Source organism: Podarcis raffonei, chromosome 5 (genome assembly GCF_027172205.1).
Source record: "Podarcis raffonei isolate rPodRaf1 chromosome 5, rPodRaf1.pri, whole genome shotgun sequence".
In the NCBI taxonomy this organism is placed as follows: Eukaryota; Metazoa; Chordata; class Lepidosauria; order Squamata; family Lacertidae; genus Podarcis; species Podarcis raffonei.
The window spans coordinates 89521069-89546285 of NC_070606.1; the positions used below are offsets into that span (position 1 = coordinate 89521069).

General features: G+C 42.7%; 1 protein-coding gene across 3 annotated transcripts in view; it reads left to right on the forward strand.

Moving 5' to 3' along the window:
• Positions 1-25217, forward strand: part of NAALADL2 (N-acetylated alpha-linked acidic dipeptidase like 2) — a 740348-nt gene that overhangs the window by 593847 nt on the left and 121284 nt on the right. For all 3 annotated transcript variants that reach the window (XM_053390588.1, XM_053390586.1, XM_053390587.1), the window contains one exon: positions 4118-4264. In XM_053390588.1, coding sequence (XP_053246563.1) covers positions 4118-4264 — 147 coding nt within the window. The remainder of the gene's footprint in view (positions 1-4117; positions 4265-25217) is intronic.

The window sequence follows — 25217 nt, forward strand, 5'->3', positions numbered from 1 at the left end:
GAAGTGTTTGTAAACTTTGATTCAAGAAAGCTCAAGAGGGTAGAGGTAAATTAAGAACCAAGGAGTGAGGGGTTTGGTTGAACAGGAATCAGCTGCTATCTGAAGCAATTTGCTGAATTTGATTGTGTGCTTTAACGACAACTCTGTGTAACTGGTGACCCACCAAGCCAAACACCTCTTGGAGGTCCTTTCCCAATTCTACGCATTCAGTATACAAAGGGCACTGTAAACCAGCCTTACTTGAACTGCAAAAACAGGGACACTGTCAAGTGTCTGGGAAGCCATGTCACTTATTTTTCAGGCTATTTTTAGGCTTGGTGGGCCACAACTTCTGTAGACTGGCCTGGGGTCACTTGCTGCCTTCTGGGCTTTGCTGTCTGTTCAGCACGACAGCAGTACATATGATTTTTAATTTTGTGAAAGTTTTAAACAGCTGACTTTACCTGCTTTTTTTGCCCATAATTTTATTGCTTTCTTCTTTCGGAAAACCTCTTTGCTTTGTTTTCACGATCAGGCAAGATAGAATTTAATGAGTATAAGTGAACAATAAATAACTGCAGGGTGCTCACGTACATATCCCTCCTTTGCTCAAACAGCTGGACAGGAGGGCACTATGTCAACTGTGATAAGTGGTCGTGCAGATGTTGCAGCTGTGCATGGATGGTATGCTGGAGCCCCTCCTGAAATCTCCAGCTTGTATTAATCTTTTACACTTTGACCTCAAGGTATGATAAGAGATGTCTATGCATTTGCACAGGTATAGGCAAACTCCGGCCCTCCAGATGTTTGGGACTTCAATTCCCATCATCCCTAGCTAACCGGACCAGTGGTCAGGGATGATGGGAATTGTAGTCCCAAACATCTGGAGGGCTAGAGTTTGCCTATGCCTGCATTTGCAGATGTATGTACATAGGTTTGATGTGGAATTGGAAAATTTTCACATTCGGGTTTCCCAATCATATGGGACACCTACCATGTACATCTGTAGATACATAATACCATAATACATGGGTGACACTGTGGTCTAAATTACTGAGCCTCTTGGGCTTGCCGATCAGAAAGTCAGCGGTTCGAATCCCTGTGACGGGGTGAGCTCCCAGTTCTGTCCCAGCTCTCGCCAACCTAGTAGTTCGAAAGCATGCCAGTGCAAGTAGATAAATAGGTACCACTGTGGTGGAAAGGTAAACGGTGTTTCTGTGCGCTCTGGTTTGCATCACGGTGTTTTATTGAGCCAGAAGCAGTTTAGTCATGCTGGCCACATGACCCGGAAAGCTGTCTGTGGACAAACGATGGCTCCCTCAACCTGAAAATGAGATGACCGCCGCAACCCCATAGTTAACCATCCAGGGTTCCTTTACCTTTTTACATAATACCATATTGACCAAAAGGTCTACAGACCTTCTGGTTAGACATTAAGCTAAGGGTGGGATCACTGGGTATGGTCCCACTCCCTCTTCCATTTCAGGTGGAGGAAACTTGTGTTTTGCATTGACCCGTGGGGCACCCTATTCTCTAGCTGTTCAACAGTCTTCCTCAGGAGGTTGTGTAGTCTCCTTCCTAGGAGGTTTTGAAGAAGAGGTTAGATGGCCATCTGCCATGTATGATCTAGCTGAGGTTGCTGCATTGTAGGGGGTCGAAATAGATGGCTCTTAGGGTCCCAACTCTACAATTCTATGATTCTATGAGATCCTGACTACAACATTTCTGACCATAGGGCTCTGCAGACTATAGGCATGAAAAATCTAGGCTAACTAAGTGTACGTAACATGTACACTCCGAAAGTAGGATGATTTTACACAGCCTGATCAGGACCAGATCCATGTTTCCAGGGGCCCTTGGAATACCCACCCCCTCCCCCAATTATCACTATCATTACTATTCATTTCTATACCGGTCTATACTTTTCTATACCGGTTTATAATTTTTTTAAGAAACCTACTCAAAGTAGTTTCTCAAACACATTAAAACATCAAATAAAACAGTGCAGAATGAAACATTACTAAAGAAAGGCAAGTACATGCAAAGCAACGTAATTAAAAGGAAACTAAAATATTATCTTCTTTTTTTCCAAAACAAAACATTCCAGAGGTCAGCTACAAAATGCACAATTATTGCAGCAAAGTTAAAAACAACAACCTTAAACATTACTAAATAAAGTCAAATATCAAATGCACATTTAAAATATCATAATTAACAAGAGAACAACAAATGTTCGTAAGCATAGCACATTGCCACTGCTTTTTCTATCAATCCTGCCCATGGTGGTTTATGGTGGGCAGCGGCTTTGGAAGCTCATGCTTAGTGACCTGGGTCTGCCCAAAGGGACAGCCAAGATGGTCTCTGGCCTCTTCAGCAGCCACAGCCCTTGTTGCTGGAGTCATTCAGAGCCCCATCCTCTCGGACTAGGTGAGAAAAGTCTAGCATGGCAGGGAGCAGGTCTTCCAGAACTCACAGCCAAGTGCTCTGCTGCCCATTGTGGTGGGTGGCCTTTTTCCCCCCCCAAATGAAGATTTGTGCAAAAACCGTCTGGGATGAATTTATGAACGAGGATATGCAAAGCTGACATTGGTTGTTCTGTTCATTTGCACTGGTAAATGGTTCATATGATGTGCATCCACTGGAAAGGCTTTGCTTCCTTTTCTAAACTTAATTCCCCATGAAGTTTTGTTTTTTAATTCACTCCCCCCACCCCACCCCAGCTCAAGCCAATCGTTGCTGTCAACGATTTAGAAATCCCCATGAGATGGAAAAATCTATTTCCCGAAGAGTTGTTCTAAGCAACTCATTTTCTTTGGTAGATTTAGGAAGCCTTGAAGCTACATTACTGCTCTGTTGCTGCTTTCCTTTCCTTTGAAAGCTTCCTTCCTTCCTTCCTTCCTTCCTTCCTTTTGGGCATCCATACAAGTTTTCACATCTACATGCACTGGGTCACCAATGGCAAGAAGCTCTGGCGATTGCCCACCCCTGAGGTCTCCATGTTTTGTGGAGGACTCTGCAAAGGGCCACTCTCTCACTTTCAAAATCAATGCAGTGAGGTAAAACAAAAAGAGACCCAGGCCCTTATGTGAGACGTTTCTGGTACACACAGAAAGTGGAATGAGTAGGAGCATGTTTGTACTAGACAATGAAGAAGGAGACACCAGAAGTCTTCTTCTTCTTTGGTGATCACTCGTAGCCAAGTAAGATTGTCTCCCAAAACACGATTTTAGCAGTGAGTCCAAAAGTGACTGTGGAGGCCAATTCTGGATCCACACATCCTTCCACAGTGGAGACATGGGTTTCTGGGTGGGAGTTGATCATGGTGAGGGTTTGCCAAACGTGCCTTCCTCTTAGCACGTTTCTCCCTTTCGTCCTGAGTTCAGGTGTCTTCAAAACCCATGACACCTTAGGTAAAGGCTGTTCTCCAATTGGAGCACTTGCAGGCCAGTGTTTCCCAGTTGTCGGTGTTTATACTACATTTTTAAAGATTTGCCTTAGGAGAGTCTTTGAACCCCTTCTGTTGACCACCAACATTACGCTTTTCATTTTTATGTTCAGAATAGAGTTGCTTTGGAAGACGATAATCAGGCATCTACACAACATGACCAGCCCAACAAAGCTGATATTGAAGAATCATTGATTTGACAATGGTGATCTTTGCTTCTTCCAGTACACTGGCATTAGTTCATGTGTCTTCCCACCAGAAGTAAGGCAGCAGGCAACCTCAGCTGAGGTTCACACTAATGGGTTTATCTTCCACTGTTCCTAAGGGTCTTGAGCTTTCCAGTCATAACATCCTACACCACGTCTTAGGCTTGCGAGGCTAAATATGTATGATAAATCAATGTGAACCCTGTTGAAATGATCAATAATAAAACAGTATTATTGTGCATGCTGCTGTTCGGACTCCCAAGCCAAATGCATTGCATTTGTCTTTGTCTTTACATCAACAATAGCATGCACATTTCTTAAAATACATTCATTTAAATTGTAGCATTGCTGACCGAATCTCTAGGCATACTGGTGGTTAATGTGCTTAGGAAAACATCACCTACATTTGCTGTAGTTTTGATAAACTTAATATAGCTGTACGTGTGACTCCCAAAACTAATCTTGAATTTAATTTTATGTTTTTCAGAGGCACAACTTCACCTGTCTTGGGCAAGACAAATGTGCAGAATTTAATGTCAGTTCCGTGCAAATGCAAGGCGATTCTGATTATTTCATCAACCATCTGGGGGTCCCGGCTCTGCAATTTTCATACCAAGATTCGACAGCATTAGAGGTAATTGCTAATGAAATCACCAGATAGGACAGGCTAATCAGAAAGCCAAATCTGGCTTCCCTCAGCAAATTCTGCCCCTATCAAGTAGATGGCTTGTCAGAAGCTGCTGGCTCATTTGTTTGCTTCTCTTGAAAGGTATGGATGTTCCTGCAGAGTATTTGGTCTCATCAGCTCTCTTGAAGTGTGTGTCATGTTCCATTGGAAAGGGAAATGTGCGCTGTCTCTTGCATTTTCACGCAGGCAATCATAACAAGGAAATTGCTGCAGCAGGATTAACATCGGAACATAATTGTAATATTCACAGCGACATGGGATGTGCAAAGTGGGTTTTTGTGTGTGTGTTTTTGCTGTTTTATGCTGAAGGATGGGCTTGTGTGCTGTCCCTGATATTAAGCGCAAGGGGATTATATGTATACAAAGTATTCCTTGCCTAGAAAATAAGGGGACAGGGGAGGAATATGTGAGTGGAGAGAAGAAAAATGATACCAGTATTTCTAGGGAACTTTTTTCTGCCTGTGTTAGATATGTTAAAGGATTATTATCACCGCCCCCATCATCATAATTTATTGCCACAATGATTTCTTTTACCTCCCTTCCAAGTTTTACGGGCATACCGTTGCAGCACCAGGAGTTCCGAGATACCTTCCTATGCACTTTAAAGAGAATGTTAATAGCAACCTTGGTGTGTGTGTGTGTATGTGTGTGTGTGATTTTGGATTGGGACCACAGCACTGGGAGAGAGTTAACCCCTTCTGCAACTCCAGAAACACACTCTTTTTTTACAGTCTGAAGTGTCCCTTCTGCAACCATTTGCCCTGCAGGGGAAACCACATAGGTACAATTCAGGTTAGCCCTCCCTGTTCCAGTCCCAATCTGAATAATCCGATTTCACCAGTCTGTCCTCTGTGTACCCCACTCCCACCTGCCTATAGATGCTATTAGCATTTTCTTTTAAAGGCAAGTGAGTGCTGATCACGGGGCTCCCAAACTAGTCTGGCCCAAACTGGAACCAAACTGAGTTGGGAGGATTTTTGTTTCTTGTCTTAAAAAAAAAAAGTAAGAAAGAAAAGAAATCAGAGCAAATGGCGCAACATAATTTATTGTTATAAATGATGGATGCTGTTGGATGTAGAGTGTTTGGAGGGAAATGAAGTTGACAATCCCTATTTAGGGTTTTTTAATGCAATTTCAAAGTGAAATCTAAAGATGTTTCACATTTACAAACGACAACAAGGGTAACTTTGTCTTGGCTCTGAGTTTACAACAATGCTCCGAGCACAACGGGCATCTGGCAGAGGAGGCACTCCTGTGTATGTTCTAGAGAGCCAGTGTGGTGTAGTGGTTGAGAGCAGTGGACTCGTAATCTGGTGAACTGGGTTCGCTTCCTCGCTCCTCCACATGCAGCTGCTCCTTCTTCTTGCACTAGAACTTGCAGACATTCAACGAAGCTGAATGTTGGAAGATTCAGTGGCTTAGGGCCCTTGTATTTATGGGACCGCCTCTCCTGCTATGCCCTGCAGAGGACCTTAAGGTCCATGAATAACCATAGTTTAGAGGTCCCGGGCCCTAAGGAAGTCAGACTATCCTCCACCAGGGCCAGGGCCTTTTCAGTGATGGCTCTGACCTGGTGGAATGCTCTGTCCCATGAGACTAGGGCCCTTCAGGATTTAACCTCCTTCTACCGGGCCTGTAAGACAGAGCTATTCCGCCTGGCCATTAATTTGAATTCAGCCTGATCTTTTATTTCCCTTCCCTTTTTATTTCCCTTCCCTTCCCTTCCCTCCCCCTCCCCTTTTATGAAGATCACCCGCTCTGAGACCCCACAGCTAATTGTAAAACACTTATTTACACAGTACATAGTTGAACTATGGAATTCGCTCCCACATGAGGCAGTGATGGCCACCAGTTTGCATGACTGTAAAAGAAAATCAGACAAATTCATGGAGGAGAGGGCTATCAAGGGTGAAGTGAAGGACATGAGGCAGGAGCTGGTAATGCAGGTGAGCTGTGCGCAGGCAAGCTGCAAGCAAGCTGCCAGCTAGCTCTGCGGAGGCTCCTTTTATTGGCATAATATGCAAAACCAGTCAGATACATTTTGGACTGTGACCTTTACACATTTTCCAGTCTCGACATTGAGGGGTGGTACAAAGTTATTTTGGCACCTGTTTCTACCGCGTCATTTTCCCCTTGCACAATGTATGACGAAGGAGACAAAGGTCTCTGAGACAAAGGTCACAGACAGGACACGGCAGACTACTGAGACCGCAAAAGGTTAAAGAAAGGGCAAGATGTTCAGACAGCTGTGGCTTTATCTGTGTGCTCCGCATCCCAAGGTCATGCATGCAGACAGCTGAGGCTGCTCCACAACCCAGCATTCATTCCTTCAGAGGGCTACTAGCCAGAAGGGCTATGCTCAGACTCCATAGTCAGAAGCAGTAATGCATCTGAATGCCAGTTGCTGGAAATCACAGAAGGCAGGAAATCCCTCTTGTGCTCAAATCTTGCTTGTGGGTTTCCCACAGGCATCTAGTTGGCCACTGTGAGAACACAGCCATTCACCTGATCCATCAAGCTCATCTCATGTCCTTATGCGCATATGAAACCAACATACTTGGGAAAAGATGGTTCTGCAGCTGTGGTATAACACTCCCAATATTTTAAATGTGTTTTCTGTCAATTGTCCTTTTGGAGAAGTTGCATTATTTTATTTCTTCCATGCACATTCCATTACCCGCCTAAATGAAAAGCTCAAATCGAGTAGCGGGAGCTTGGAACCCGTTGCGCGTTGGCATCTGCACCACTAATTTGCCCATAATTAAATTTCCGCAAATGCAGAGCAATCTCTGGGTTTGCCAAATGGCGGAGTCATTTCTTCCACCCTGCCCAATGCCCCCCCCCTTCCACTCCGCACAGACACATTTTATAAGAAATGGTTGCGTTAATTGAAACGTCTGTAGTTGCTATCCTTTCTTTTTAGCAAGGAGGCTTTTCAATTTGTAAAACACTGTTGCACCTTATTAGGAAAATCATTCTGTTTCAGATTAAGTATAAGGCAGAGGTTGTTGTAAAAGAAATGGAAAAGCAGATGTTCTCTGATTAAGAGTGCAATGTTTATGACAGGCTTGTGGTCCAATGCTCATTTCTTTTGTCACTTAACAGCTGTTCTATGCAACTTCCGTTCCAGAGCTGTGTGTTCACTAATCTATATAAGAATCTATGGGCTCCGATGACATCAAGGCATGCGCAGAAGCCATTTTTCTTTCAGTCATCTATGAGAGTGAGTGAGTGAGAGAGAGAGAATGAGAGAGAGAGAGACTTAACCTTTCTGAAGTACAAGAACTCAGGGCAGTAAACAAACTTAAAAACAAAAACAACACGTTATTTCATACAATTGCAATTGATTAAAAGAGAAACTCTGCCATTTTGAATCAACTTTTTTGGGGGGGGAAACAGGGCCGGATTTAGGTTTGATGAGGCCCTAAGCTACTGAAGGTAATGTGTTGAATATATGCTATACGGCAATTTATGGACCTAACAGGTATCTAAAGCCATTTGCACATTACAAAATATGTATTTTATGAAAGTAATCGTTGAACTGAAATACAATTAAGAAGAAATATATTAATAGTGAAATAATTATTAAGCTCTAACTTAAAGCAATTGGGGGCTCATTATTTGCATCATAGGAGCCTACACAACACAAAACACTGTTGCTGTATGTAGATTTTTTTTTTATCTTATATTTTGGAAATGTACATCCAGTTTTTTTCTTTAATTTTTTTGGGGAGGCCCAAGAGAATGGGGCCCCAAGCTATAGCTTGTTTAGCTTGTACGTAAATCCAGCCCTGGGGGAAAACCTCTGCTAAAATAAAGCCACTTCTCACACTCCTGTCTCCACTTGGGAGATTTCTGGAGTGGGCATAGTTACCACTGGAGGTGAGATATAATAATAATAATAATAATAATAATAATAATAATAATAATAATAATAATAATAATTTATTTATTTATATCCCGCCCTCCCCAGCCGAAGCCAGGCTCAGGGTGACTAACAACAATAAAATAATACAACATTCTAAAATCATTTCATTAAAATTAATTCAACTCAAATTGATGGCAACCATTAGACTAAAGTTCTGTGAAGATTGCCAAAGGAGGGAGTCAGGCTGTGCCCTGACCAAAGGCCTGGTGGAATAGCTCTGTCTTGCAGGCCCTGCAGAAAGATGTCAAGTCCTGCAGGGCCCTAGTCTCTTGTGACAGAGTGTTCCACTAGATTGGAGCCACAGCTGAAAAAGCCCTGGCTCTAGTTGACAATATGTGGCACTGAGAGGCAGGGCTTTATGGTGGTGTCACCAAGGAATGGAGAAGGCATTTGGTTCTGTTTGCGCTTCAGTGCAAACCTACCTAATTCATGCTTCCTTTAACAATTTATGGACAGTAATGCAGCTATCCCTTGAAATGTGTGCCTCTCCAAACGTTGCAGTTCTCCATCCAAAGAATATGCACAAAAATGGATGTACTAGGGAAAGCATTCGTAAAATGCAGATATGAGTGACAACAACATACAAAAGCACATTGCAAATACAAGAATGAGGGGAAATTGATTGCAAAAATGTGCTTACTGATAAATGTGTGCTGAAATCCTGTTTTGTTACTGCTTGAGTGTAACAAAAAAGGGGGGAGACCCTTGAAGCATATTACAAGAAGAATAAAACAATTAAAAACAATTAATTTTTTTAAAAAATGCTTAAAACATACAGAATTAATTAAAATTAATGATAAGCTAAAAACCAGATTAAAACACACAATGTCAGCATTTTATATGTATGGCCAGGTATGCCTAAACAAAAAATTATTTAAGCAGGTACTGTAGGCAGTAAAGCAAAGGTGTCTTCCTGATGTCAATGAGCAGGGAGTTCCAAAGTTCAGGTAAGGTAAAGGACCCCTGGATGGTTAAGTCCAGTCAAAGGCAACTATGGGGTTGTGGTGCTCATCTCGCTTTCAGGCCGAGGGAGCCGGCGTTGGTCCACAGACAGCTTTCTGGGTCATGAGCCAGCATGACTAAACCGCTTCTGAACACCGTGACAGAAGCCAGAGCATATGGAAACACTGTTTACCTTCCCACCGCAGTGGTACCTATTTATCTACTTGTACTAGTGTGCTTTCAAACTGCTCTGTTGGCAGAAGCTGGAACAGAACAACGGAAGCGCACCCCCTCGTGGGGATTCGAACTGCCAACCTTCTGATCAGCAAGCCCAAGAGGCTCAGTGGTTTAGACCACAGTGCTGCCCCACTAAACAAGAGATTTTAAAAAAACAACAAATGCAGAATGAATATTGTGTGGTAAATGCAACAGGGCCAGTTCTGCAGATCAGAGTGGATGAGTGTACCTAAACAGTACGCATAGTAAAAGGGACCCCTGACCATTAGGTCCAGTCGTGACCGACTCTGGGGTTGTGGTGCTCATCTCGCTTTATTGGCCAAGGGAGCCGGCGTACAGCCTCCGGGTCATGTGGCCAGTATGACTAAGCCGCTTCTAGCGAACCAGAGCAGCGCACGGAAATGCCGTTTACCTTCCTGCCAGAGCGGTACCTATTTATCTACTTGCACTTTGACTTGCTTTCAAACTGCTAGGTTGGCAGGAGCAGGGACCGAGCAACAGGAGCTCACCCCGTCGCGGGGATTCCAACTGCCGACCTTCTGAGCAGCAAATCCTAGGCTCTGTGGTTTAACCCACAGCGCCACCGCTTTTAACAGTACACATACGGTACATAAAATCAAAGACATATATGATTTCTCAGATAAAATGTCTCCATCAGCAATATGTTATGAACCTGTGCATATAAGACTATGTGGACAGGCCTTCTTGAAGTATTACACTCTGTCATGAATAGCCAGAGGCAGGTGTGATAGCTGGGTAGGGAAGCATGACCAAATCTTCCTTCTCACCATAATGGAGGATTCAGAAAGGTTATTGTTCAGTCTGAATGGGAGACCTGCCGCAGATCATAAATTGTAAGGCAGGAGGGCCAAACCTCATCTCCCTTTAAGTAGTTAAACCATTGTTGCAACCAGTGACAAAACGGGAACATTTTCTCTGGTCCCCAATTAAGTCTTTAAAAAGGCTAATCTTAAAGAGAGTATTATTGGCATAATTGTCCCCAAAGACCCGGTATAGATCTTTTTGGAAAAGACTGATGATTATCCATTGCTTTTATTGCATAAAAAATTGACCTTGACTCATCACTGCAAAAATGAATTAAGGCAAGGCATCAAATTTAAGTTGCCAAGGAGGATATAGTGCTTCTGTTGATTTTCTTAGGGAGGGGAGGTGCTCTGAGCTTCATTTAATGGTCTTTTCCTCATGACCTCCTACATAAAACCTCCCTCAAAGCTGCCATTTATATCTATTGATTATATGCCCCCCAATTAATTATGAATGAGAACACCTCTACTAATCTTTGGTTTGTAATTATAATTTTAATTCCTTTGTAGTTAATCTTTTATATATGTTTGACTATTCTTACTTTATGCATAACAATTAAAATTAAGAGCCAGATCATTGGCTCCTGGTGCAGTTACATCTCCCCTGTGCCAAGTTTATAAGCGGCTTCCACACTACAAGAAGTCATCCCAGGCTGTCTGAGTAGGGTGTCAAGCACCATGTAAGGTAAAAGGTAAAGGACCCCTGGACAGTTAAATCCAGTCAAAGGCGACTATGGGGTTGCAACGCTCATCTCACTTTCAGGCTGAGGGAGCCGGCGTTTGTCCACAGACAGCTTTCTTGGTCATGTGGCCAGCATGCCTAAACCGCTTCTGGTGCAACAGAACACCGTGATGGAAACCAGAACACATGGAAATGCTGTTTTACCTTCCCGCCACAGGGGTACCTATTTATCTACTTGCACTGGTGTCCTTTTGTTTTTTAAAAAATAATATTTATTACTTTTAAACCTTACAAAAAGGAGAAAAGAAAAGAAAAAAAGAAAAGGCGAAAGAAAGAAAAAAACAATACAGTACAATACAATATATAAACAATACACAACATTAACACATTAAACAAAACAAAAGCAAAAACAATTCAAAAAACACACATCATACCATCTCAATACCCTCTCTTTCATTCCCTTGTTTCATCGACCTCCTCTCACCTCCCTTTTTGTATTCCATTTCTATTAATTATTTCAGCAAATCCTTTCCATCTTTCTCTATTTTCTGTCATATGGTTATCTTAACATATTTTAACCTTATTTTCCATTAATGCTATAGTACTTATTTATGCTTAATTCCTTATAACATTTCTACTAAAGCCGTATAATTCCATTCCAACATTTTTCTAACACTCATTAATTTTACATTATTTCCATATATAGACTTTAAACTTTTTCCAATATTCTTCCACCGTCTCTTCTCCCTGGTCTCGGATTCTGCCAGTCATTTCCGTCAATTCCATATAGTCCATCAACCTGGTGATCTTCTGTTTGAGGCTCTTAACTCTTTTCCAAGTCCCTTCTGCAAGTCTTCTTCATATTTATACATGCACTTTACTTTGTCTTTTCCTGATCTTGTTCTTATTTTCCTTCCTTTGATGCTGAAGAGTAGATCTCGGGGAAATTCCCACCTAGCAATGTTCTAGACAAGTCAGACAAATCTCCATAGTTAAAACTAAGATTCAAAAGATATTTCAGGACGTATTTCAAAGTTCCTCCAAATCTGGCGGTCCCCACAACTCCAGTCTCCTCCTGACCCAAGTCCAGGTCCCAAAGGTCAGTAAATCCCTGCATGAAGGGATCTATCCAACTTTCCTTCTCCAGTCCAAGCGGGGCTCCAATCCTCAAAATCTGACTTTCTCTAAATTCAATCATAAAAAGCATCAACTTATAGTCATCAAATTGCATCTGTAAGGCTGGGGCTCTCTCCATCTCCACTTGTGCTACTTTAGGTTCAACAACAACAACTTTCTCCCCCGCCTTCTCCACAATTTGCCATGTCAAAGTAGATCCCTGTATCGATTCCTGAATAGTTTCTGTATTAATATTCACTTTTTGTCCCAAATTAGTCACTTTTTGTTCCAAGTTATCAATTTTTATAGTCATCGCATCCATCTTCTTATGGAGCTGTTCCAGTGAGTCATTTATCTTACATAATGCAACCACTAAGGCTTCTTCTGTCAACATTCTTAACGCTCCAAGGTCAATCCCAGATTCTCACAGTTTTTTATCTTGCAGCTGGAAATTCCCCCAGCTTAGCTCATGTAACAATTTCAAAGGCTTCCTCTAGGGGAAAACAATTTCTATTTCTATCAATCTTTTTAAGCACAGTTCAAGCAATAAAGTTAGTTTCAATTTTCAGTTACTTTTACTCCTTTTTAAACGCAGAAGGAGACAATGGAAACAATGTACTTCTCTTATTTAACTAGCTGTCAACAAACGATCTATTCACAGTCAATGAGCATTTCCAAAACGTCAGTCTTACTAGCAGCCCGTTTCCAGGTTCAGAGCGGTGGTAATTTGACTTTCTTCACTCTCTCCTGCAGGCTTACACGATCCAAAATTTCCCCCCTCTTCTCCTGCTTCCAAGGGGGGTTTGATGATTTTAGCCGATGGAAGTTTAATCCTGTACGGAAGGCTTTCCAAGACTTTAGCTTGCAGCCTCTTTGCTTCAGTCTATTTACAAAAAGGGAATGCGGACTTCCTGTTTGAAACCTCCCCATTTCGGTGCCAAATTAAGACGTTTAAAAATCAAATTTTCCGTTCTACTCACGGGTAGTTGTTTTAAGATCAAATTGTCCACAGGAAAAAGTCGGCGCTCTCCGGCAACAGCAATGCGGCTTCACTCCGTGAAATAAGCAGTCAATTGGAAGCACCGCGCCACTCACCCCACGTCGCTCCGGATCCCCGAAACCTGGTTTCCCCGCGAGTAGGGGAGGCGCAAAAGGTGCCAGCCGAATCCCACGTTCACAGGCTTCTCCCGCCTGTGGTTTTTGTGGGTCCCCGCCTTCGCCGTTGCGGCCAGTCCCTAATTTCCACGAAGCAAATTCCTCCCGATCAGAGGAATTCAGCCATTACCGGAGGCGCTAACCCGGAAGTCCTCGCACTGGTGTCCTTTTGAACTGCTAGGTTGGCAGGAGCTCGGACAGAGCAACAGGAGCTCAGTCCGTCGCGGGGATTTGAACCACCAACCTTCCGATCGGCAAGCCCAAGAGGTTTAGACCACAGCGCCACCTGTGTCCAAGCACCATGTGGCTCTATCCTGTATCCATACAGGTCATCAAACACAGGTGCCCTTCTTCTCAAAGGAAAGGAACATGAAGCATAATAATTTTGGGGCAGATGGGCTTATAGCATGCAGAGCCTGTACTGCACAATTGTAAATCTCTGTGCTAACAGAACAAATTCATGGGATGCCACCCGTTTTTCCTCCCTCTTTACTTTCCTTAACAATACTGGTCCCTGAACCTGTAAAATAATTAAAGGAGAGAGAAAAAGTGTCACATTAAGCTGAACATGTAGTTTGGCAGTGCGTCCTGTGTTTTTGCTGGGTGGCCGCTCCTTATCAGCATTTGACACCTGACAAGATGGAGCCTTGAAGCGCTAGGCCTGTGCTCAGACACTGCTGCCTCAGTCTCCCACCTCTGTTCAGCTGCTGCATTTAACCTGAACTGTGCAGAATCTGGAGGCGGAAGAAAGCTAAATGCTTAGCAAAATCCCTGTTTGGGCAGGTGGATGGGTTTTTTCTTAAGAGCAAACTTGCTAGTGGCCATTAGATTCTGATTAGCTTTATTATTGAGTATATTATAGGTCATGTGGACAGTTAATCTTGGATAATCTCCGCACAGTTTTCAATTATTAATTAACATTTCTCCCTGAAAATGGCTTGGTGGCTCAGAGCTTATGCTATATCCTGTCACGCACTGTCACAAATTATCCCCTGTAATGATTTGAGGAGGCTAAATGGCTTTTCTTGAGACTATGAGGCCTATCCTTAACTTCTTTCTAATACTCATGCACCGGTGTAGTTTCATACCTTGGGGAGTTGGGGGGGAGTATAGAACTTAAGCAGTCCCAAAAACAAACTCTTCCTTCCTCCCCATCCATTTTTCCCTGTTTGACTCAGTGCAAAAATATTATACCGATACTACAATGTGCATGCACATTTGTAGCATTCATATGTATTATAAATGCATGGATTGTAATTTTGGCAGTGTGTCTGGATGTCCTAGGCTGCTCAGATGACAAGACTCCCCTCTCGGCCTCGTGGTCCAAAGGAAAGCAGAACGATATGTTTGGTTCCTGCTTGGCTGCCCAAGTTGCCAGAAGGAGATGTAAAACCACCTTAGCGTCTCCACTCTGAATATGTGTAGGGTTTACACAAACCTTAGCTTTTTCTTCTCCTGCAAGGAAGCAGAGTTTTAGGGTAAGTTTTCCTTCATCTACAGAAGCCACCTTCCTGAGTTGACATGCCCCATCCTTTGCTATAACCAATGTCATTCCTCTCCCTCTCTCTTTCTCTCCAGAGTATCCCTTTCCCTTTCTTTCTTTCTTTCTTTCTTTCTTTCTTTCTTTCTTTCCTTCCTTCCTTCCTTCCTTCCTTCCTTCCTTCCTTCCTGTCATGCTAAGCTTTTACACCATCCTCATTGCCATGGTGACTGAGTTTACAGAGCCACCAGTAAACAGATTTGTGCATATGAGCTTATTACAAAAATAAAAAAGCTGTATATATGTATAACACTTGGCTCCTCTGACTTGCAGAAGAAGAGGGGAGGGAGAGAGCAAGAGAGAGAGAAACAAAGTACTGCATAAGTTGTATTTTTTAAGCTGAGACATTTATTCCAGAGCTTGAGTCTTTCTCTTTTGCTTGTGCATTGATTCAAGCTATTCCTGTAAGAGATTAACAAAATGTTGAGAATGTAGTTCAAGACAAAGAATGGAATTAAACACGGTAACTATTACAGATGTTCCATCTTTTATAAACCTCTATCATTTATATCTCCTTTGCCTCTGAGTTCTCTTAACAACAGCAACCCAAATACTTTAGCCTTTATTCATATAGAAAATGACCCAAACTCACTCCTAAACCTGAGTATTTTATAATAATAATATATTAATAATTTATTATTTATACCCCGCGCATCTGGTTGTGTTTCTCCATCCATTCTGGGTCCCTCCCAACAGAATATTAAAAATACAATAAAAGATCAAACATTAACAACTTCCCTGAACAGGGCTGCCTTTAGATGTCTTGTTAAAGTCAGACAGTTGTTTATTTCATTGACATCTGATCGGAGGGCGTTCCACAGAGCAGGTGCCACTACCGAGAAGGCCCTCTGCCTGGTTCCCTGTAACTTGGCTTCTGGCAGTGAGGGAACTGCCACCAGGCCCTCGGTGCTGGACCTCAGTGTCCGGGCAGAACGATGGGGGTGGAGACTCTCCTTTAGGTATACTGAGCCAAGGCCATTTAGGGCTTTAAAGTTCAGCAGCAACACTTTGAATTGTGCTCAGAAATGTTTTTTTGTTTTATTAATGGGCCATGGTCCCAAGTGGAAGTCCTTACTCTAACCTTTACAGCCCTAAGCAGTCTGGATTCAGGAAAGACACTAAAAGCCAATGCAATTCTGGGCTGCATCAATAGGAGTATAGCATCTAGATCAAGGGAAGTAATAGTGCCACTGTATTCTGCTCTGGTCAGACCTCACCTGGAGTACTGTGTCCAGTTCTGGGCACCACAGTTCAAGAAGGACACTGACAAACTGGAACGTGTCCAGAGGAGGGCAACCAAAATGGTCAAAGGCCTGGAAACGATGCCTTATGAGGAACGGCTAAGGGAGCTGGGCATGTTTAGCCTGGAGAAGAGGAGGTTAAGGGGTGATATGATAGCCATGTTCAAATATATAAAAGGATGTCACATAGAGGAGGGAGAAAGGTTGTTTTCTGCTGCTCCAGAGAAGCGGACACGGAGCAATGGATCCAAACTACAAGAAAGAAGATTCCACCTAAACATTAGGAAGAACTTCCTGACAGTAAGAGCTGTTCGACAGTGGAATTTGCTGCCAAGGAGTGTGGTGGAGTCTCCTTCTTTGGAGGTCTTTAAGCAGAGGCTTGACAACCATATGTCAGGAGTGCTCTGATGGTGTTTCCTGCTTGGGAGGGGGTTGGACTCGATGGCCCTTGTGGTCTCTTCCAACTCTATGATTCTATGATTCTACCCTCGAGAAGTTCTTCCTTGTCATTTGAACTCATTTGGGTTGGGTCCTGCTCTCCGGAGAAGAAGCAAACAAATTCGCTCTATCATCTACGTGACAGCACTTTAAGCATTCTGGTAATGCTTGAAATTGTGCAGGCAACGCATGGTTAAATCTCAGAGGCAGAATAGGCATTACAGTTAGTGAGCTGGAGGAGACGAGTCTTCCTGTTGGTGCCTTCATGGCTCTTTCAGTACCAAAATTACTATTACATATGCAAAATGTGTGTGGGTATTTTGAATGCAAATTGTCATGACTTGTACATGCCACAGAATTTAACTTATCGTGATGTAGATTTCTTTGTCCCCCTTTCTCTTCCACATTGCCCTGGGCAAAGTTTGACTGAGCCACAGAAGAAAGCCTTCTGCAATGAGAGTGATTCCCCGATAGTTTCCGCATTTACGACAACAGCCTAAGATGGAGAGGATGATTGGCATTTATTAAAAGTGGAAAATAGAGCACAGCCATCATCATCCTTTTCACTTTTATGCTCTTCCATAATCTAGAGGCATATCCAGCTCTCAAAATAACCAATAGCCGTTCTAAAACATTATCTGTTTGTTGTTCAACCCTTTCATTCTGACCGTTTCTGATAGCGTTTAGCTCGTAACGTGATGTGCTTTCTTCTGCTACGATAATAAGGCAGGTAGATCAAGATTATGGCTGGTATTATTAGTTTGTTTCAGAAAATAATGTGATGTACATTATTAAAAAACCAACCTGGATATTTCTCTCTCTCTCTCTCTCTCTCTCTCTCTCTCTCTCTCCCCTTATTTATTGATGGATGTAAATTTAGCATGAAGTATTTTATGCTAGCTGTCCAAATTCTGGCTATGTAAGGCTTCCAGGACATTTATTTTTACCACCTAAGTCATAAAAGTTGTTTTCCATATCTTCAGTCAAACGCAAGTACAGGCCAAAAAAAGAAGAAGAAGATGGGGGGAAGCATAAAAATTTCCTTGTTGCGTTACTCCTAGCCTATGCAGAGATACAGTAATATCATGGTCCACAAAGCAAATTGGGTGGGTAAGGGGGTGTGTGGAGATACAAAGAGGAGGTGTTCAGTTAAAATACACTGAAGAGTCTTGACAGTTGGAAATTGTATCGTCTTTGGAGGGAATGCATAATGATTTTTATTTCGTTTGAAATATGCAGAACTTTCTGAAGGTAACTTTCACCCTCTGTTATTACTTTCAAAGCATCCTCTCTCTCGATAGATACAGGTAGATGGTGACAAATGATAGAGATAGATAGATAGATAGATAGATAGATAGATAGAGGTATACACTCACAGTTATAATTGCTAAGTGAGCAATTGCTGACATCCTCACTGTTCCCCCACTGTTTACATTTGTAAAATTTATTTTGCATTATCTTATTTTAACATTTAGATTCCTTGCTATCTGTACCATGTGATAAACAAGCTGACACAAAGACTTAACTGTACATCTCTGTAAACACTGAAGACATTCCTCAGGGAAGGGGCATCCTGTTCACCCAGTGCCGGATTTATGTATAAGCTAAACAAGCTATAGCTTAGGGCCCCACTCTCTTGGGGCCCCCAAAAAAATTTAAAGGAAAAAATCCCTGGATGTACATTTCCAAAATATAAGATAAAAAACAAATACCGTATTTTTTGCTCTATAAGACTCACTTCTTCCCTCCTAAAAAGTAAGGGGAAATGTGTGTTCGTCTTATGTAGCGAATGCAGGCTGTGCAACTATCACAGAAGCCAGAACAGCAAGAGGGATTGCTGCTTTCACTGCGCAGCAATCCCTCTTGCTGTTCTGGCTTCCGAGATTCAGAATATTTTTTTTCTTGTTGTCCTCCTCCAAAAACTAGGTGCGTCTTGTGGTCTGGTGCGTCTTATAGAGTGAAAAATACGGTAAAATAAAACCTACATACAGCAACAGTGTTTTGTGTTGTGTAGGCTACTATGATGCAAGTAATGGGCCCCGCTCCCTAAAATATCACTGGTTTGCTCATTTCTATATACAGTTGTACCTTGGTTCTCAAACTTAATCCGTTCCGGAAGTCTGTTCCAAAACCAAAGCGTTCCAAAACCAAGGCCCGCTTTGCCATAGAAAGTAATGCAAAATGGATTAATCCATTCCAGACTTTCAAAAAATAACCCCTAAAACATTGTATTTCACTATTAATATACTTCTTCTTAATTGTATTTCAGTTCAACAATTACTTTGATTAAATACATATTTTGTTATGTGGAAGTGGCTTTAGATACCTATTAGGTCCATAAATTACCAAATAGCATATATTCAACACAAAAAACAGCAACAATTTGTTGTTGACAAAGGAGAGCTGGACATATAAAGGGCCCCATTACCTTCAGTAGCTTGGGGGCCTCATCAAACCTACATCTGGCCCTGTGTTCACCCCATACTTTCCCCCTCCCCCTGTAATTGGTGTTTGGGCTATACTGCATCATTTATTTATTTATACCTCCCTTTTTCAGTTTATTCCATTTTGGAGGTGGTTCCTTGTTGTCTGAAAGGAGAAGCCAGTGTGGTGTAGTGGTTAGAGCATTGGACCAGGTGCTGGGAGGCCAGGATTCTAATCCCCATTCAACCACAAAGCTCACAGGGTGACCTTGGACCAGTCAGCGTAGCCTACCTGGCAGGGTTACTGTGAGCATAAAATGGGGAGGAAGAGAATTGTGTTCACCATCTTGAGGTGCTGGGAGGAAAGGTGGCATATAAACACATTAAAAGAATGAATGAATGAATGAATGAATGAATGAATAGGATGTTTTACAGCTCTGATGTTTTAAAATAAAAAGGCTGCAGCTCAGATGTGACCACTAACTAAAGAAATAAATATGTTTATTCAAAGCATTTCAAAAGGCTGCCACAACAGCTTACTACTATCAGAGATTAGACCACCCCTGGACTCAAGCTTTTAACTTGAAAATACACGTCACAAAAGGAAGGAGGACTGGGGAGGAGGAAGAAAAAATAAATCTCAAGACCCGTTCTTAATTACAAAGCTCTTGTAACAAGCAGCTGAGTTCAGGGAAAGTAGAAGAGAAATGTTGCTGGTACAGTCATACCTCGTGTTGCGTTAGGTTCATGTTGCGTCTTTTCGGGCTTGTGAACACGGCAAACTTGGAAGCGTAGACTTCCGGGTTTCACCACGCGCGTGTGCATAGAAACGTTCTGCGCACTTCCCGCATGCACAGAAGCATTCTGTGCACTTCGCACATGCACAGAAGCGCTCTATCGTGCCGTGTGTGTGCGCAGAATCAGCACTCTACTTATGGACTTTTTGGGGTATGAACGGCACCCCAGAATGGATTGAGTCTGTAACTAGAGGTACCACTGTATTTCATCCAAGCTCTTAAAGTCCTGCACTCCAATCTCTCTCCCTCTCTTATAGCCTGACAAAATGTCTGCTGTAGTTTGCAGCTGAAGGAGAAGCCATAAGATGCTAGTCTTTCAACAGAGGAGACAGAGAGGCTGCACAGTCCCATCTCTCTCCATCTCCGAATGTGAAAGTAATATTAAAACAATCTCCAAATATCAATAAAACTTAATTAAGAAATACAGTACAACAGTTACACCTAGAGACTGACAAAACACGGCAAAGCAGAGAATGACTAATAACCAGCTGAATTAAAGTAGCAATCTGCTTTGCCCTCTGAACACCAACTGGATTAAAAATGTCTCTCAACAAAATTGGCGGGAGTTGAGGCGAGAGCGGTGACCTGTTGGGGTCTCCCAGGGAAGGAATTCCAGAGAGACGGAACAATTACTGAGATGGCTTTTTGCCCCATCACTCTTATCATGAAGGGACTTGAAGTAACATCTCCTGAGGACCTTTTTAAAGAAATAATGTTTATTTGCAAATAAAGAGAGAGAGAAAAAACACTGCCAGCTGTCATTAGCCATACAGCCTAAGCTGTAAAATGTTGTGATCTGCATTACAGAACCTGAGGTTTTTGAACGGTGGTTCTCAAACCTTTTGCAGCCACTTCTCCCTTGGTTCTATGAACTTATCCCCAGTGCCTCCAATAATAATAATAATAATAATAATAATAATAATAATAATAATAATAAATTATTTATACCCCTCCCATCTGGCTGGGTTTCCCCAGCCACTCTGGGCAGCTACCAACAAAATATTAAAATACAGTAGTCCGTCAAACATTAAAAGCTTCCCTAAACAGGGCTGCCTTCAGATGTCTTCTGAAGGTCTGGTAGTTGTTTTTCTCATTGACATCTGGTGGGAGGGCTCTTAAAATGCATTATTCAAATAGCAGTTTGCATGATGCGGTCTGTTGGCATCTGTCTGTCTTGGGAGACAATGGAGAGGTGCATCTTTGTGGGTGAAGTCAAGCCGTTTGCAAGGTTGTAGCGCTCCCTGTAGCTGTATATTCCGATACAGGAGAGACATGTTTTGTTGCAGCTGGGGCAGATGAGGGCATCCATTTGTCCTCTTGCAGATTCAGCGTGGTGTTTCCCATGCAAGGAACTTTTACGCACTTCCAGCTCTGGTTTGCCAAAACATTTAACACTTCAGTTTTGCTAAGGTGTCATAGCCGCTTTTCCTGTTACCCTTATCAAAAATGACAAGGTCTCCATCCATAGAGGTCCAAACAGCTTCTACAGAAGAAACATCATGTTATCCATGTTGATCCATCATTGCAGTTCTACTATGTGCCTAAAACATACAAGTGACTGCTGAGTGTGATGGATATTATATTAGGCCTAAAAAGGTAAAGGGACCCCTGACCATTAGGTCCAGTCATGGATGACTCTGGGGTTGCGGCGCTCATCTTGCTTTAATGGCCGAGGGAGCCAGCGTACAGCTTCCGGGTCATGTGGCCAGCATGACGAAGCTGCTTCTGGCGAACCAGAGCAGCACACGGAAACGCCGTTTACCTTCCCACCAGAGTGGTAGCTATTTATCTGCTTGTACTTTGACGTGTTTTCGAACTGCTAGGTTGGCAGGAGCAGGGACTGAGCAACGGGAGCTCACCCTATCGCGGGGATTCAAACCACCGACCTTCTGATTGGCAAGTCCTAGGCTCTGTGGTTTAACCCACGCCACCCGCGTCCCTTATATTAGGCCTAGCGAGGCCCAAATTAACAGCAACAAGTCACTAGTGTGACTTTGTGGTAGGGTTGGTTTTTATTTCCTTGTCAAGAGCAGGCCCGTGCCCACCAAGTGACAACCCAAGCTCAGTGTAGGCTACCCTCCAACATTTCTCTGATGAAAATAGGGATGTCCTAATGAAAAGCAGGACATTCTGGGATTGTAAATTTGGGACTGTCCCTGGAAAATAGGGACACTTGGAGGGTCTGATGTTCAACTTGGATGCACACAAAGTTTTGCAAGTCTCAGCCAGGCAGGTATGAATTGTATGGAGACGTTCTTTATTTTTGATCCTGAAAAGTGCTTCGGCTTTTGAACTGGCCTATACAGACCAAAATGTTCTGGCCTATACAGACCATGAAAGATACTAATAGTAGAAGGATGTCTGCTACCCCCAAGAGCAAAGGCAAAGAAATAAACAAAAGCTCTACTTGCATCCATCACCTGGGGCTTTTCAGAGAAGATTCAGAGCGGGGAGCTAAATTGGTAAAGCACTTGCCTGGCAAGTACCTCTGCATGACCGATGGCTCACGCCAGCTGACTATCTGCAAGCAAGCTAAATAAACAGAACTTTTCTTTTCTTTTCTTTACCTCTGTGGATCATGGGATTTGTGAATGACACCTAAGCTAGCTCACTTAGATGTCTGTGTTATAATGGCCCTCCAGAATGACAGAGGGAAAAAGAAATTTGCTGTTAGGACCACAGCCAGTCATTAAAAAATGCCTCAGTCATATTATTGCTTCCTAGTGGGCATTTTCGCTCAAGAGCTCTGTTTAAAGGATATGTATAAAACTCCTATCATTTCCTGGATTTTGGATACAAAGACATGGAACCATAATGGGATGAAGGGAAAACCGAGAGCCAGCTAGCAGCTAGTTGCTCCAATCTCTTTGGCAGTTTCTACTGCCCTGCTGTTAATATTTCTTTTGAGAGGCGAGCTTTTCTTTCTCTGATCAAAAAATAGGCTGAGTTCAGCCAGAAACCTGGTTACAACCAGGAGCTGCATGGGAGAGTCAACACTCTTCCAAAGCAAAGTTGCACTCCTGTTAATACTTATCTGGTGATTTACTTGACTGCACAATGTTTGTAGTCATTTCTTGATATATCAGGTGTACTGAGAGGGTAAAGGGTAAAGGTAAAGGTCCAGTTTGTGGCCAACTCTGTGGTTGTGGCGCTCATCTTGCTTTATTGGCCGAGGGAGCTGGCATACAGCTTCCAGGTCAGGTGGCCAGCATGACTAAGCCGCTTCTGGCAAACCAGAGCAGCACACAGAAACGCTGTTTACCTTCCCGCCGGAGCGGTACTTATTTATCTACTTGCACTTTGACGTGCTTTCGAACTGCTAAGTTGGCAGGAGCAGGGACCGAGCAACGGGAGCTCACCCCGTCACAGGGATTCGAACCACCGACCTTCTGATCAGCAAGTCCTAGGCTCTGTGGTTTAACCCACAGCACCACCCACATAAAAAAAGGCACATGGGCTTTATTCTGTACCCAAAGCACAACTTCTTTGTTTTCAACAAAGAAAGAAAGACTCGGAGGAATGCAGAATGCTCCTGTTACTAGATCAGATTGCTTGTCTCAATGAGCTTTTCTTATCCAACCAGCCCAAAATAGTCTTCTCTGACTTCCTGGAATGATGTTGTAATGTTGTTTCAGCCAGAGAGGTGATACGATAGCCATCTTCAAATAACTCAAGGGCTGTCACCTGGAAGATGGAGCAAGCTTGTTTTCTCCTGATCTGGAGGGTAGAACTTGAACCAATGGAGTCAAGTTACAAGAAGTGAGAGCCCAACTAAACTTCAGGAAGAACTTTCTGACATTAAGAGATGTTTGACAGAGGAATGGACTCCCTTGGGAGGTTGTGGACTCTCCTTCATTGGAGATTTTTAAGCAGAGGTTGGGTGACCATCTGCCATGGATACTTTAGTTGAGATTACTACATTGAAACAGGATCGGTTGAAGGAACTGGATATGTTTAGCCTGGAAAAGAGGAGATATGCCCGCCATCTTAAAATATCTCAAGGGCTGTCACATGGAAGATGGGGCAAGCTTGTTTTCTCTTGCTCCAGAAGGTAGGACCCGAACAAAGGGTTGGACAAGATGACTCTCAGAGTCCCTTCGAAGTCTATAATTCTATAATTTTATATCAACATAACTTACATAATTGATTAGGTAAGTTACATAATTTCACCACAGCATACAGTGATAAAAAAAAAGACAGCCTTTTGTTGGAAGACAAACTGCAGTGGAAGAGAGATGGAGCTGAGTGTGACAAATACAGTGTGGACTGGAAAATGTTGCCTTCAAGAATCCACAATGGAAGGTTGTAAGCAGGCTGAAGATGACATGTGAGAGGTCTTGGAGCTTAACAATTATTTTCATCATGTGCATTAACCAAGTAGCTGAGACTAAGCTTCCATACAACTCTTTCTTGTTTCTCCCCAAAGACTAGCAAGAGGATGATAAATTATGCAAATGACTAAGCGCAGAAAATAATAGCTTTTTTCAAAATAAAGAAACATGGATACTGGCATTTTTCATAATCTATACAGGTAAACATTTTTTTCACATGCCATTTAAATGGATACCAAAAGTATAATGAACCGCAGACGAGCATTCATTATCAGCAGCTCTCATCTCGTACTTGTAATGGGATAAGAGATTTGTTTTTCCTCGTGGCATTACGTAACAATGAACTCAAAGTTGCTCACGTAAAACAATCCATACAATCAGCTTAACCTCCACGTGTGTTTTGCCTTGTAAAACACCGAGACATTAGCCTTAACAATGTCAGTGTGTTCTTGCTACAAAATCCAGCTAAATTAGCATCCAAGGGAATATTTAAGAGCACCTTTCACAATGAGTAATGTATTAATGCATTATGGGCTTCTATTAAACTGAGCAACCCTTCAGTGCTCTGTGAAGGATTTAGAAAGTGCTAATGTGTATGCTCAGGAGGAAGGGATGAAATGGGTTCACTTCAGATCTGCAAAGACAGGTGCAGACTGTAAAACAAATGTATGGCATCAGAAAAGCAGCCTTAGGTAAGATATTTTGGATTTGGAGGATACAAGCCCAAAATGATTCAAGCACCAGGGATGGCTTGTCTAAATTGGCTTAACTCTGAAAAGCAGGTGTGCCTTCCAGTTTCAACTGAAGCATGATGGGTGATTAATTTCATCCCTAACTATTTCTGACGCGGCAGCTAAAAAAGCCAATGCAATTCTGGGCTGCATCAATAGGAGTATAGCATCTAGATCAAGGGAAGTAATAGTGCCACTGTATTCTGCTCTGGTCAGACCTCACCTGGAGTACTGTGTCCAGTTCTGGGCACCACAGTTCAAGAAGGACACTGACAAACTGGAACGTGTCCAGAGGAGGGCAACCAAAATGCTCAAAGGCCTGGAAACGATGCCTTATGAGGAACGGCTAAGGGAGCTGGGCATGTTTAGCCTGGAGAAGAGGAGGTTAAGGGGTGATATGATAGCCATGTTCAAATATATAAAAGGATGTCACATAGAGGAGGGAGAAAGGTTGTTTTCTGCTGCTCCAGAGAAGCGGACACGGAGCAATGGATCCAAACTACAAGAAAGAAGA